The sequence below is a fragment of the Branchiostoma lanceolatum genome, chromosome 13 (genome assembly GCF_035083965.1).
Source record: "Branchiostoma lanceolatum isolate klBraLanc5 chromosome 13, klBraLanc5.hap2, whole genome shotgun sequence".
In the NCBI taxonomy this organism is placed as follows: domain Eukaryota; kingdom Metazoa; phylum Chordata; class Leptocardii; order Amphioxiformes; family Branchiostomatidae; genus Branchiostoma; species Branchiostoma lanceolatum.
Genome location: NC_089734.1, coordinates 11,000,606 through 11,016,780, shown reverse-complemented (window position 1 = coordinate 11,016,780; position 16,175 = coordinate 11,000,606). Strand labels below are relative to the sequence as shown.

The following is a 16,175-nucleotide window of genomic DNA, read 5'->3' as shown; positions in this document are numbered from 1 at the left end:
TAAGTGTCTTCAATACTACCTCCAACTCATCTTCACAGAATGGGCCTTTCCTGATAGGAAGTTCGTCCTCAATGATTTTCTGCACTGGAAGATCTTTGATGACGGGAGGTTTTCCCAGGAGATTCTCGAAATGATCTTTCCACTTCTGAACCCTTTCTTACAAATTTAGTTTAACATAATAACAAGGTCCAGTTTCGTCAGAGGTTGTCTGTGAATCAAAGACACACAATACTCTGCAGATGTCTTCAGAGGTTTGCGTAGGTCTGTCTGTCTTGTTGGATTGTGGAAGACAGACTGCTCAACATTCATAATGGCGGAATGTCTGCCAACCTCATCACAACAAGCAACAACATGTTTCACTTATTTTAAAGTCCTGTCAAAAATGCCATTGACTGAACTCGAGTACAATATTATACAATGCAAATACCAAACATTTACAAAGCTCAACAACACTGTTGGTAATGCTATGATATGATAAACACTATTGAAATACTATCATATTAGACTTCTAATGACACATTTCTTATATGTTTGTGTCTGGCTTACAATGCGCAACAAACAAACTCCCTTGTTATCCTTGGAAACTTTGAACATTTGTATCAATATGTTAGTACAAGTGTAATTGTAAAGCTGGCCAACAGGCCAAGTATCAGATAGAGTCAGTCTTGATTCTTGTTGAGATTCTCCCAGTGGTGAATATATACAATACTCATCCAAAATAATCACTATTTCTTTTTTGTCCTTTTACATGGAATCAAAAGTCTCTGTGGACACAAAGCTTCAGTTTAGGCATTTTACAGGCAGATTTTACAAACCATTGTTAAGTCCTCCACACAAACGTGTTGTTATATCATTAACTAGTGTAGTAGAATGATGACCTATATGTATGTGTCTATTCACAAATGGTCCAGTTAAGAGGAACTGTTTTTTTCAATGTTCGGGACAAAATCCGAGTCATCATCACTTCTCAAAGGCCGACAGCGTGTTATATTTGACTTTTTTTTCAAATTTCTCTTGTAGAATAAACTTTGATAATTGGTATAGATTTTCCTTTGGCAATAAGTACAGTGTCCTACGTGGGAACGTCCCAACTTGGAATGTGGACGAAGTAGCAGCAGTGCAAGGCGTTCCCTCTCTGTGATACCAACACTCATTTCCACCAACATGTACATGTACATGTACACTATACTAGCCTCCTTTGCAGGACTTCAAGTTCGTGCTGGCATTAATTTTTTGTGAGAGCACTAATTCATGATTTTCAACATATCGTGGCCAGGTTCTATTGCTGGAGAGATTGTTAAAAGGCAGTGACTTTGGCAACTGTTGGAAAGCTACGGGTGAAGGGGGCTTTAACATTTTCCTGCATTGGAGGGGTTTTAATGCTGGAAGTTTGCACATCCATGCCACATGGTGATGTGTTTTTTAATGGGCTTTCAGGGTTCTGAAAGAAAGCAGGCCTTTTACAGGTGCTACAAACGATCTCTCCAGCAAAAGAACCTGGCCCCGATATGTTGAAAATTTGGAATCAGCGCTCACCCCCCAAAATAAATGCTAGTGCCGCCTAGAAGGCATGCAAAGGAAACTATCACTACACAGGTTTTCTACGCCTTGCTATGGATAAACAAGATCCGTTCTCCAGTTTGATATCACATAATAATGATTGACATTTCATCCAATAAATGGGTGCAATCTGTACACATCTTAGAAACATATACTGACATTTTTTTAGATTTTGATTACGTGGTCTCTTTTTTGTTTTGTAATTTTTTAGAAAGATACTATCTACAAGTGGCATTTAGCCATACATCCACAAAAAATGTAAACATCTTTAAATTTTATACATGTTAAGGCATTGTGCACTTCACTGGTCTTAGAAGGTCTTAAAAGTAAAAATAAGGAATGATACGTTATAACTTCTCAAGTAACGGGGGATTTCAAGGGACGCTCATCAAAAAAACTTTCCTGGCTACCTTTAAGTAGGGCTGTTAACTTGTAGATTCAGAGCAGAGTAGAATAAAAATGCCTCCGCCCCTGATGCATTGCCAAAAATGGTTCAAACAGTAGATGGAAACAAATGGAATGAACAACTGGTCAGTGCAGAGGAATGAAATTCAGATAACAAGAAGTATTTTTCAAATAGAGCAAGCGCAATCTTAAATATTTCCAAGTTGATGCACTCACATGGCTTCATTTGTGCCTCTTCTCACCCTATTTCCTGTACGTAGCCTCTACCAGGCTCCAGAGGTGGCTGGTATGAGTAGAAATTGCCTAAATAGACAGATAACATGCCAGAGAAGTTAGCCGGCCAGGGAGTACAGTTTGCCACCATATGGTGGGCTAACTTCTCTGTGTATTTGTTTTGTCTTGTCCTTTTTTGTAAGAAGACCACATGTCGAAGACGACTGGATTATATCAGTCCCCTGGGTGGTCCTCTTAGACAAGTTTGAATTTGGCCAATTACTACTCTTTTGAGCCACCTCTGGAGCCTGGTAGAGGCTATCCTGTATGTACATTATAAGTCAATGTGTGATTTTCTCAGTGCACAAATATGTCTGCTATACGCTATTCTCTTCCATCCTCTCCTCCAGACTGTCCTTCTCAGGAATCATGGGCATCTTCAGGCCGGACATGTGCGAGCCGTTCGTGTCGTTCTTGTGTGCGGGGTTGAAGGGCACAAGCTCAGTGCCGGTGGTTGTCGTGGTGGTGGCGGCGAAGAAGGATTGGGAGTGCGAGCCCCGGTGCTGGCTGTACCTCCCGCCGCGGTTACGCTCCGCCTGGAAGTTCCGCCATTTTCTCTTGACCTGCCCGATGACCTGTGACAAAGGAAGAAGCGAGATGACAGCAAAAAAGTGTAAGAGAATGATTTCAAAATGTTCTTTTTGGTGTTGTTGCAAAAATGTCTTGTATTCCCTGAACTTCTTTCCTTGATAGGTTGATGAAGGTTAGACATCCAAGTAATATGATACACAAGATAACAGTTACTCAAGCTACTGGATCCAAAATCTATCCAATTACTTGAGTAACTACATGTACTTGTGTAAATTTTTTCCTAATTGGCTTCATACGAAATGATATGGTACAATATTGTAGCAGTAAAAGCATCAGAATTATTTTCTTGAATGCAGTTAGTTGAATACAGTGTGATACATGTACCAAACTCAAATTTGTATTGAGAGAGCAATTCTTTTTCAAATCTAGTTTGAAGAGATGGTTCCGGAAAGGTCTGTCAATTACTTAAGGGGACATTCTTTTTCGTACCAAAAACTGGGATAACAGAATGCAAGATTTCTGCTTTTATAAAAGGTTGAGTGAATATTTTTGCATCATGTAAATCAAATACATGTAAAAGCAATCCATTAAACATGTATACATGTAGCTCTGCTCAATATATATGCAAAACTGTCCAGATATTCAAATGGTAAGCAAACATTCACACATCACACAAAAAATGTCATGATTCAGACGATTATAATGATTTCTGTAGCACAGCCGAAAATTGGAGCAAACAACTGGCGAAATGATATCAGCACCCATCTCTGACAACCCACATGTGCACACATCTTGATGACATCACATGGTGGTCACCCAAAAGTGTGTACTTTGTAAGATGGCATCTGTTGGCCCAAAAATCAACCTTTCTGATTAATCTGACTTAAGCTTTCTACAGTTTTTGTAGGTAGGGTCCTTTTGAGAATGGAATTGAGATGAGTGAGTTAGTTCCATTTTCATTTCTAGCATATTTCATCAGTCACAGCCTTTCTTCCTATTCCTTCTTGCCGTTAATGGATTCCAAGCTTCTTTTCTGTAATTGAAGGCTGCAAATGAACTGCCAGCAATATGAAAGAACTTCTCTTCATAGTTCTGAATGCAAAGTTTAAAGCCATCAAGCCAGCCGATGCAATCTTATCTCCAACCCATTCCTTGAACTGTCATCAAGACATGTAGGCATGGGATGTCAAATAAAACTTAGAGAAGCAATAAGCAAAAGCACACAACGCCAAGTGCTATGAAGAATAGTAAGGGATTAAGAAAAAGAGGCGAATTTCATAGCGTTAGAAGATACTAGAATATGATTTTTGTTCTGGTCTCTCGGCGCATCACAGCAAATGAATTCGGCATGATTTGCGCATGATTGGGGGGGCGGTAATCATTAAAATCAGGGCTGAATTAAACGAACACACACAAAACACGGGGGTGGGGGGTGATTGAGTGGGAGGGGGGAGGTTTCCAAGGTCAGAGACTTACGGGCTACACGGCTGTGTGACGGGTGGTCTTTTCGCCAGTTGTGTTGATTCCAAAGGGGTCATTTTTGGGGTACTTCTCTAGCACATTCAGATAAAACCACTTATACAGAACGTCCATTACCTCGCCGTTGAAGAAGCAGTAGATCAAAGCCACGAACAAACCCTACAGGGGGACAACAGATGTTAGAACATTCTTCAGTTTAAGGCCACACCAATTTTATGAATTTATAAACCAACAAATAACAATCTTATTTGTTGGTTCTCGGGTCTTAAAAAAATAATGCTAGATTGAAATACTACCAAGAAAACAGAGTCTAAGAGCTTCTTAACAGTACCTTGGTACACACAGTTGCAGGTAGTGAATATACGTGTTGTAAGATGCAAGGTTTCCTCCCAACCTTCTGTTTTCATCTTGACTGCTTGCTAATGTTTTACATGTACTTAAAAATGTCCGAGAACCAAGGAAATGGATTGGTGTGGTGGTGGCCTAATGATGAAAAAAAGTTACATACTACAGTCAAACTTGCATCCAACAACCAGTCAAGGGACCAAGGAAATGTGGTTGTTGACTGGAGTTGGCTGTTGAATAAAACTGGGGTCGGTTCGCTGATTTTGTGGGCATAAATGAGGCTGCATAAATACTTTGCACGTATAGCACTTATCTGCCTGTTATGTATATAAAATTACAAGACAAGTGAAGAAATACAGTATATACAAGAAAAAACAAACTAAACTGTTGTTGTCTACAAGACTACAATGCACTGTCGATTACATTGCCAATAAACGTTAACATAACAAAATATTTTTCGGGTACATGTACAAAACCTTTGTTGTACTTTGTTTACATTGAGATTCGTGTCTCCATTGTTCTACATTTGTTGCTACATTTAAATTCACTTTGTTCTACATTTGTTGCTACATAAACACAAGCTTGCCGTCGACTGTAGAATCTTTTATTGAAATGCTCGCTGGACTGATTGCCACTGTCAATCATTTTGTTGTTGAATGGAGTGTAAAATCTGCACATTATGACCCCTGAGGCCCATGAGGAAGTGGTTGCTGGTTGAAGCCTGCAGTTGGTTGCTTGAAAGAGTTCACTTACTATGTAAAATCGGATGGGACTGTCTGAATGTGGTTGTTGACTAGAGTTGGTTGTAGGATAGAGTTGGTTGGATGGACAAGTTTGACTGTACAACAGATCAACAGGGATTTTTCTAAAGTGGGGAGAAGGGGCACTGGGCCACCTTATCTTACATGGGGAGCAGATTCTCTGACAAGCATAACGTTTTGATTGATCAGGGATGCTACTAGGTCACATGTGTACACATGGCCACAGTCTTCAACTGTGACTTGTATGACTATACTTTACCATTCAAGAAGCCTTAGAATACCCCATTTGAACTTAAATTCTCAAAAACCTTCACGCTGTAGAAGGAGGGAAAATCCACACCATCCCCCCACTCCATCGATCCACTCTGAACACACCCTCTGAGTCAGTTAATACTGTAAATCATAAAATACTCACCATGGTTTCATGCACGCAGTTTTATCTTACCGTGAACAGGCCCTCTGTCCTACTACTGTACTACAGTATTGTTTCAACCACAAACTTTAAAATATGAAAAAAATGCCAACATCTCGTTTCCCCTCCTATCGCAAATTTGAGTTCCCGAAAATGTAAAACAATTTACGGTATTCTAAGACTGTTCTACCTGATAATTCATCAGGACGGTGGAGGCGTAGTCGTAGATGACCTCAGCGGTGGTCCCGTCGGTCGGTCTGAAGGGGACCACGACAAACTGGACCCCCAGCAGAGGCACCAGGATCAACGTGGCCCGCACGGCTTTCCTGGAAGGGAGAAAACAAACCTCGATCATGGATTAAAGATTCAAGTCAGTCTAAAATCTCATAAAATATTATCATCATAAACTTAAGGCCACTTCAATTTATCATCTCAAAGTTAGTTCTTGGACATTTGAAAGTAAAGATGAACACAAAGGGCTGTGACGAAAACTTGATCCTGTCCTTGGTACTGAAATGTGATCCTATCCATATTGTTTATACCAATGCACATAGACTTTGCCCTCAGACTCTGTATAGAATTTTCATGTTGCTATTCAAGTTATTTTAACTAAAAGAGAGAAAACTGAATAAAACTGGTTTGGCCTTACTTTTTTTCCAAAACAGAAAATTTTGAAACGGCCTTCTTAAAGATAGGATCCCACTATTTCTGAAACATGACTCCAGTTAATTGTGCATCTGAACCTCCTGTTCCCATTTTGTTGCAATTGTAATTCCCCTTAATACATTTTGATTGTCAATGGTCAAGCAAAACAAAAAGCAAGATAAAATCATTGCTGTAGGTCTTAAAGAAATATGACATTTGTGGGTTTTTTTCTTCAGAAAACCACTGAGAGTGTACAAATGTATGTACCTGTAGGAGTTGGTCTCGGGAGTGTTGGTTGCTCGTAGCTTGGTGATCAACACACGCAGGATGTTCAACAGGAAAAACAGGTTCACCTGTAAGGAAAAGAAATGCAGTATTCTCACACAAACAATAATAGATCACTGTGAAAAGGCTAGAAAATCTATGTATTTGTAGCAATGATATTGGCAGTGCTACATGTAACCTTAATGCATCCAGCTTCCTTTTAACCTTTAGCACACTGAAGTAGACATTTGGCACCCCTTTCTCCATTGATTACAGAGTTTGGCAACAGGGAGAAGGCTAAAAATGCTTGGATCAACAAGAATAGTCCTAATGGCCTGGCACTTACATACTAGACTTTTCCAAAGCAATCAATACTTGCTGAACAATATACACTGTACTATAACATAGATGCTGAGAGTATCAACCAGTACAGTATCTATAAAGCATGCTGTATGGCTCCAATGTAAGATCTATTTCAAACACATCTCACTGAGGACATAGAGTTTATCCATGCATGGTAACAAGCACTCCCCTTAAAACCCAAAAGTCCAGCTGAACAAAATGTTCTTCCATTAACAACATCCCCTTGGTTCGATGACGTTCTACTGTCCTGCCCTAGGGCTTAAAGCTAAATCATCAGCTTAGGTCTACCTAATCCTCTCTAGAGGGGCTTATCCTTATTTCTAGTCTTAAGGATTACCAGCAGGTAGTTCAAAGACACCCGTGGGGCCCTTAAAGCCCATATCAGCCACAATCCATTTTCTTTAGAGATAAAGCGAACTCTCTTAAGACTTGGAGGAAGCCTTAGATCTATAACGTTATATATATCCAAGCTATTAGGAGGAAGCTGTAGGCACAAGAAAATCGATACAAATGGTTGAAGCTCATTCATCTTGCTGTGATTTAACATGCTAGTTTGTTGGGAGAAAGTAATGGATGTATTTTGGGTGTTTCTAATTTGTATGCCATCATAAAATAGTTTCTCTTTGTCTACCTGAGGCAAGAGCCTGTGATGCCTAGATATGGCGTCTGTACCATATTTGATATTAGTCTGGACTCTCTGGAGTAGTCTGTGTAAAATGATAGAAATATGCAATTTCTGCTGGTTCATTCCAGCTCATAGTTACGTAACCTTGCAGAATAAAACTAAAGCACCCCGAGGCCAAGTAAGCAATAAAGCAGATTAAGAAAATACCTAATATATATAAGACACGACCCATACCTTCACCAACTGATATTGCCTCTTTAGTGAAACGACAGCTTAGCGTAGATGGCTGGAAGGCAGCCATTGTGCCAAACCAAATTTGAGAAGTGTTAATGTTACAGAATCGTGACCAAAATTGTAAAGTGATGAACAATTTGGCACATTTGTATCCAACCCAGTCCGGCTTTGAAAAGGGGTGGAAGTTTGGGAGTTCCATCTACTTGTACATGTTGGTTGTACAATGTACATGTGCATGTACCTAATTGAATCTCCATACTTACCAACAGTGCAGCAATGATCGGTCCCTGGTTGACGTACAACAGCTTGGTGCTTGCATTGATCCAGCACCTGAAATAAAGGGACCGTCCATTATTCCTAATGTCTGATTCACCAAAACATAATTCAAAGCTGTACATTGGACTGTATGAAGAAAACAGATGATTTTAGTGTTTATTGTTTGTAAAAAAAGGGTAAACGTGGTCACATATCCTTTTTGAGACTGTAGGGCAGTGGTTCGTTATCCACTGTGTCTAGGGAAGTGTAGGAAGTCGGCGCCCAACTCTATCTATCATTAAACTGCCTATTACCTCCCCAACCAAAGTCAGATACCCATGTTTACACCTGAGTGGGGTGAGGAAATTTGTGTAAAGTGCCTTTCCAAAGGGCACAACATTGGTGGCCTGTCACGGGATTCAAACTCAGGAGCTATGGGTTCTGGGCCAAACCATTACGCCAACATGACACTATGATTGTTTGAGTATTTTAGAGGAAGAACCCAGGTCAATTCCAAGCCTTTCTCAATCACAAGATGCTACAAAGACATTTGTTAAGGTATTTTCTCCTGGGCACATCTGTGACCTTAAAGCCCAACCAAAATACATGGCACACTGTGCTTTCATGCATCAGGACCCAAAACAAATGTAGCACTAGAATGTGGTACCATTGATCTAATAGGCACTGGTCTCACTACCACCACAAGACAAACTAAAGTACTCTCTCAGCCTAAAGCCTTTCAGACTCTGGAATCCCTGTGGGGCATTTGTTCTGGTATTGCACTCTCAATGATCCAACTAAAATACACGGCCACCCTACTTCTATTTCATCATGACCAGCCCAATAGAATGTGGTACCATTAAGGTAATGGGCTGCCCGCTGGCCTGATCTTCCTCTATGTCTCTTATCTCAGACATAATTCTGTTACACTTGAACTATCAGGGACATAAAGTGCACATCAATATCTACCACAGGACAGTTTGACCCGAAGCATGTAATCCTGCATTAACTCTATCACTTGACTCTAGTTGTAATGCTACATCAGACAATGTAAGTATTATAACATGTACTTCTAAATTCTGTGATGGCATCTTATGGAATTTTCTAGAAAGAGCTGGCAACAAACTATACAGAAATAGGCAAATGTGCTAAATACTTTATAAATGGAGCTGCTATTATACGTTCAGAATGTCTTCTGGATACCTGTTGTCCATAGAGAATACACTATCTTGTATTTTTTTTATGTCATACACACCCTAAAAACACACACATTTCAATGCAAATGAAAGGTAGAAATTGAGAAATTTGGTGTCCTCAAATAAAAATTCCAGTATTCAAATTTTTGACAGCGGCACATTCAAATTATTTGAATGAAGCCTGTGTGATACAAGTAGAGGCCTGTGTGATGCATATAGAATACAACACGGGGTATTCCGTATCACCCGAGGTACCAGCCCGACCGCGGGTCGGATCGCCCGACGGCCGTAGGCCGGAGGGCGATCCGACCCGCGGGAGGGCTGGGACCGAGGGTGATGCGGAATACAACGTGTTGTATTTTATTTATGTCATACCTTGGCCATACCCACCCGAGAAAACACACATTTCAATGCGGAATGCGCCAGAAGTTGAGGGAGTTTTGTGTCCTCGAACAAGAAACTGTAGCAACATTGATTCCAATCTCCGAATCCGGTATTCGAATTTCCGACGGCCGCGCAACCGACGCGTTCGAAATGCGTTCGAAATATTCTATGGAAGCCTGTGTGATAACCCTCCCGAACCCTATGTGATCCGGATAGTTATCACACGGTCCGGAACACCCGTATCAGGCCCAGGCATGACATAATGTAAAATACAGACCGGTCCGGAACACCAGACTATAAAACGTTATCACAGCCCACGTATGACATAAATATAGAATACAACACGGGGTATTCCGTATCACCCGAGGTACCAGCCCGACCGCGGGCCGGATCGCCCGACGGCCGTAGGCCGGAGGGCGATCCGACCCGCGGGAGGGCTGGGACCGAGGGTGATGCGGAATACAACGTGTTGTATTTTATTTATGTCATACCTTGGTCATACCCACCCGAGAAAACATACATTTCAATGCGGAATGCGCCAGAAGTTGAGGGAGTTTTGTGTCCTCGAACAAGAAACTGTAGCAACATTGATTCCAATCTCCGAATCCGGTATTCGAATTTCCGACGGGCGCACAACCGGCGCGCTCGAAATGCGTTCGAAATATTCTATGGAAGCCTGTGTGATAACACTTCCGAACCCTATGTGATCCGGATAGTTATCACACGGTCCGGAACACCCGTATCAGGCCCAGGCATGACATAAAAATGGGTATCATTCAAACATGGTGAGATTTTTTACACAAAGACAGGAGAGATATATTTTCATTGCATACAGTCATGTACCTATCAATATTTCCAATAAGATCAGTGTCAAACCTTTTTTCAATACAGCCATTTACTGTTCACCAAAAACTACAAATATGTGCAAGTGACTTACTCCTTGTCATCAGCATAGATGCTTCTAACCACTGTGTAGATGATAGTCGGGATGGCAGGGAAGCCTGTAATGAAAAGCACATCAATTAACCTTTAGCACACTGAAGTAGCCATTTGGTACCCAACTCCCTATTGCTCAGAGTTAGGCAACAGGGAGAAGGTTAAGACTTACATGTACTCTTTAATACATCAAGTTTCAGAGCACTAAGCCTGATTTTGTCACAAGCTTCTGAATCTTAATACAAGCCACTGCTTTTAAAATTGTAATATTTTGTATATCAACAGGACTAGAGTGAAAACATAACATCTATAGCATAAGTGACAAAGGTGATCAATGATATTGATATGTAACAGAAAGAAATGATGGTTTATTGTTTTGCCAGATTGGCATAAATTGACTCTTACTAGAAAGCGCAGCAGATAATGGTGAACTAGCATCAGATCTTAACCTTTAGCACTCTGAAGTAGCCGTTTGGCACCCAATTCCCTATTGGTTACAGAGTTCGGCAGCAGCGAGAAGGTTAAGTGACATACCCCATCCTAGCAGATAGTACCAGAGGAGGGAGCCCTTCTCGGAGAACACGGCCACCACGATGAGGGTGTGCAGGTAGATACCCTCACACAGCATCCAGAAGTAGTTACACCCCAGGGCATACTGGGTCAGCACATGGAGCACGCGGCAAGACACCTGGACAGACAATCAACTGGTGTTACTGCACATCCTAATGCTTAGGTCCTAATTAGAAAAAGGGGCGGCCACGGGGTAGTCTACAGGGTTTTATTTTTTTTTGCACTTTCGAGCGTGACCCATACATGGCTCAGGAGGACACCCTGCGGCTGCCAGGATATTTTGGGGCCCGGCCTGGACCCCGAATCATTTTAACTCTGACTTAAAATCAACGCAAGACCCGGTAACAAATAGACACCATGAGCTAATTGTCCGAACACCGGGAGCATAATCGTAACTCTTCACACATCAAGGAGTAGTTATACAGGGCATACTGTCAACAATTGTGAGCCATCATTAAACGAAATGGAAAGGCCTTTAGAGTCCATTAAACCACATTAACCTACTGTACTTGATACTACATCTTCTCCATAATTATGGATGACAAGTCATTTCTTGCTTGAACAGATAACTACCTTCCTCATTACAAGTACAAGATATTGACAATGGCATATATGCAAGCCTGAGAGTTCAAGCCCCTCACAGCTGCCACTTCTCATTTGCTGTCTGTAACTGGATTAATTATATGATAAGCAGTAGATAAATGGATTCACAGAACAGTAAGGCTTAATTGAGGCTGAACTGGTACACATTTTAAGGAAAGTCAGACTTACTGGGTTCTGTTTCAGAAGTTCATTATCAGGTACAACCACCGTGAACCAGATGATCCACAGGATGGAGTTCAGGATGAAGGCAAAGAACAGGTTCTTATGGATGGTGATGCGAGGACAGCTCAGACTCCTGCACAACAGACAAGATAGAACAGGGATGCATAGTTATTTATACAAATCTTACAGAATTCATACAAGTTTTACCGAATACATACGATCCTTTACTATAAGTAAAACTCATTGAACTCCATAAAATTAATATGTTTCTTAATAGTGAATCATATTGAATTCTGTAAGATTTGTATGTTTCCTAGTAGTGGATCGTATGAGTTCCGTAAAATTTGAATGAATACTTACATTGTAGGCACTGCTGTAGAAGAGATGAACAACTGATCTGCTACAGAACTCTTTACATTCACAGTGTATGTGTAGTTTCCACATAATGTCATGGCTGTGTCTGCCACCATGCATGTTGATTTCCTTATTTCAGTTAATCGTAGCTCAAGCATTTACAATATAAACTTCTGACCCTCTCCACAACAATTGAAGGGTTTATGGAAAAGGCAGGGCCCAGCAGCTGGCCACCCTTTCTGGGCCCAGCCTTTTCCATAAACCCATTATTGAACACCTCCAGCTCAAAGAAGAAATTACCAAAAGAATACTTAACTCTCTGAAAAAGCCAAACAGTGCTGTAAAAACATTCTACATGACACAGTAAAATGCAGGAAATCTACATTGTCAAGTATCAATGATGATCTTTCCCCTTATTGTCATTGATCTTAATGGAGGAGGTGTGCAGTACTTTTTAAGGCCAAGAATGTAGCTTAGGTACTAGGTACTGATTATGCTTGGCACTTACTTGAAGTAGAAGAAGATACCCAGAGAGACAACGAGGGCGATGAGAGACAACCCATAGCCTGCCAGGGTGATGTACAGGAGACTCAGGTGGCGCTGTAGCAAGGAAATATCAGAAGAAAAAAATTATTTGTTACTCGTCAGAATTAAGTTTTTAGGCTATTCGGTTACTAGGGTCAGTTATACATGCACATACAAAATGGAAATGTTGACTATACAGGAAAACCTGGTCTCAACCACTCCCATAGTCTTATGCCTCAGAAGTATCAGGCATGTGATTCAGCAAAATTCAAGATACACATAACAGTTACCCTTGTGATACCTACATGTAACATGGTTACAGACAAGCGTATGTCAATAATAATCTTGGACATTTCAATACTGGAGACTGCAAAGAAAGGATTTGCGTTTCATCTTCCACTCAATATTGCTCATGAAATGACAAGCTCATTCCACAATCTTATATTTCATTTGATACAAGATACAGATTTAGTATGAACTCTGAAGCCTGTATTACATAAAAGACCAGATACGCTTGATGTGTTACATAACAGGGATAAAGGAAAGTGTACATGTATCTCCATGATAATCTTGGAAATGGAAAAACTGTCCTGTACATTCATCATAAATCCCATTTTGCAAACCAGTGCACGTATCCGGAACAGTGTAAAAGACATTTCAGACGTTTTCTCATTTAATGCATGGCTTTCCAGCGGGACTGACTCCATTGAGTAACACTACATCAAAAAGATGAATTTAATGTGTTTTGAAAATGTATTCATAGAGACGCCAAAAATCTGCCCTAGCAGTTGACATCGGTCATACTTGACTAGTGAATGAAAGTCATATATAAGTACTGAAGAATACAAAATTTAATGTTGTAATATCATATTGGCTAGTCTACATACATAAACTGTTGTTTTCAGTATCTCATTTATGGATTGAAATACTCTTGTCAATATGTTGTTACTGCTTCATATCCTCCTGAAGTCATTTCTGTTTATGGACAATCCAATATTCTATCACCATCTTAAAGGCAACAAATTGTAGTGACATTTACTGTTAAGCACATTTTCATAGTAACTTCATACTATGAGCATTTTAAAACCATGCAAAAATGTGCCGTACAATGATCCCTTTAGTTTCACGAGCTTACAAATCCCCGGCGACGATTTTCAGTGAATTCTCACATCACAACGACAGCGTATTTTTGCATCATGGACATCACACTGAGATAGTGTTGTTTGAACTAATCATTGTATAGAAAAGACTAAATAAATAGACTTTCAAAATTCAAAATTTTCAGGCCCTAATATTGCTTGGGTTTCCTTTAAAGTAATAAATATGGTCTTTACATTGTAGTGACTTGGATGGTAGCAATACAATGTGTGATGAGTTTTGCACATTATCGATTGGTTCAACACCAGGAGTCAAAGCTATCAGATGTACCTTGAATAATTCAATACAAGTTATGTTTGAGGGTTACGTGGTCATAAACATTTCATAATCTTAGCTTCTGGGTGATGATGGCTGCAAAAAACAATGTCTACTTAAAGACCTTTGACAATTTTTTCGCTTTACTTGAGAGGGTATTGAAATGTCATGATCACCGCACCTGAAGTGTAGTCTTGAAGTAATTACGTTGGCCTTGAACAACTTTTTTCTTTAAAAAAACCTTGAAGCCTGAATTTTTAGGTTGGGTGGCTAAGATCGATACTGACTTTGTTTAGTAAGAAGAAAACCCTTTACCTTGTAAGTTGTAGCAAAAGTATGTGTTTTGCAAGATGGTAGGGAATACTTTTGATTCATTCAATACGTCGGCAGAACTTGAATTTTGTGGCTTGGTGAAAATCAAGCAGTATCTTTGAGTTTGCGGTCGAAACAACCATTAAGTAGCCTCAGGGTGGGAACTCAATTTAACATCCTATCTAAGGGACTTCCCTAACAAAAGCTAGGTACCCATTTTCACCTGAGTGAAGTGAGGAAATTTGAGTGCCTTTCCCAAGGGCACAAAGTTGGGGTATGTTAGGGGATTCAAACCCAGGACCTCTGGATTCTGGGCCAAACACCATTATGCCACATGAACTAACATTGCGGATATTTCAGCCATCATAACTGGGAATACATCGACCATGGGAATCACAGAATCTTGCACGTACAACACTTCGGAACGTAAAAATGGATTTAAAAGATTTGATCTCTTCCATCAAGCCCTGAATTAACCACTCAAGTACAGTCAAACTTGCATCCAACAACCAGTCAAGGGACCAAGGAAATGTGGTTGTTGACTGGAGTTGGCTGTTGGATAAAACTGGGGTCGGTTTGCTGATTTTGTGGGCATAAATGAGGCTTCATAAATACTTCGCACGTATAGTATTTATCTGCCTGTTATGCATATAAAATTACAAGACAAGTGAAGAAATACAGTATATACAAGAAAAAACAAACTGAACTGTTGTTGTCTACAAGACTACAATGCACTGTCGATTACATTGTCAATAAACGTTAACATAACAAACAATTTTTCGGGTACATGTACAAAACCTTTGTTGTACTTACAATGAATGTTTACATTGAGATTCGTGTCTCCATTGCTCTACATTTGTTGCTACATTTAAATTCACTTTGTTCTACATTTGTTGCTACATATACGCAACCTTGCCGTCGACTGTAGAATCTTTTATTGAAATGCCTGCTGGACTGATTGCCGCTGTCAATCATTTTTGTTGTTGAATGGAGTGTAAAATCTACACAGTATGACCCCTGAGGCCCATGAGGAAGTGGTTGCTGGTTGAAGCCTGCAGTTGGTTGCTTGAAAGAGTTCATTTACTATGTAAAATCGGATGGGACTGTCTGAATGTGGTTGTTGACAAGAGTTGGTTGTAGGATACAGTTGGTTGGATGGACAAGTCTGACTGTACTACAAACCATTCTCATTTCCTATTGCGTTGCTCCTGGCTCCAACACAGGCACATTTGAGTGGACATGTCAGTCATTTGATGGGATTGCAAGGTGGGTGCTGCATGTCAATGACATGATGCTTTACGAACCACTAAGGCTCTGCTCTCCTTTCAGACAGCTGGGTACGTTGAATTATTCATAAAACTTGAAAATGTCAGGTACCATTACACCAGAGAAGCAATTAATACTTCTTTCTACAAGTTTAAAAGCATTCAGTACTTCTCATATATAGTGAGAATGGTACTGTTTAAAAGCAGTTAGTGCTTCCTATATATAGCGATAATCATGGTACTTCACCAGCTATATGAAGGAGGTACATGTATAAAGAAAACTCACAATACTTAACATCACAA

The 16,175-nt window shown here is 40.2% G+C and overlaps 1 protein-coding gene across 5 annotated transcripts in view; it reads right to left on the bottom strand.

Annotated features, from left to right (window-relative positions):
- Nucleotides 1-459: 459 nt before the first annotated feature.
- Nucleotides 460-16,175, bottom strand: part of LOC136447288 (calcitonin gene-related peptide type 1 receptor-like) — a 45,161-nt gene continuing 29,445 nt past the window's right edge. For 4 of the 5 annotated variants that reach the window (XM_066446022.1, XM_066446025.1, XM_066446024.1 and 1 more), the window contains 9 exons: nt 12,866-12,957; nt 12,010-12,136; nt 11,203-11,356; nt 10,670-10,733; nt 8,161-8,227; nt 6,679-6,764; nt 5,957-6,092; nt 4,366-4,407; nt 460-2,813 (listed from right to left, as the gene is read on the bottom strand). In XM_066446022.1, the coding sequence (XP_066302119.1) occupies nt 2,556-2,813; nt 4,366-4,407; nt 5,957-6,092; nt 6,679-6,764; nt 8,161-8,227; nt 10,670-10,733; nt 11,203-11,356; nt 12,010-12,136; nt 12,866-12,957 (1,026 nt within the window). In that variant the 3' untranslated portion in view covers nt 460-2,555. Of the gene's footprint in view, nt 2,814-4,245; nt 4,408-5,956; nt 6,093-6,678; nt 6,765-8,160; nt 8,228-10,669; nt 10,734-11,202; nt 11,357-12,009; nt 12,137-12,865; nt 12,958-16,175 lie in introns of all 5 variants that reach the window. The other variant, XM_066446026.1, reaches the window with a different exon arrangement.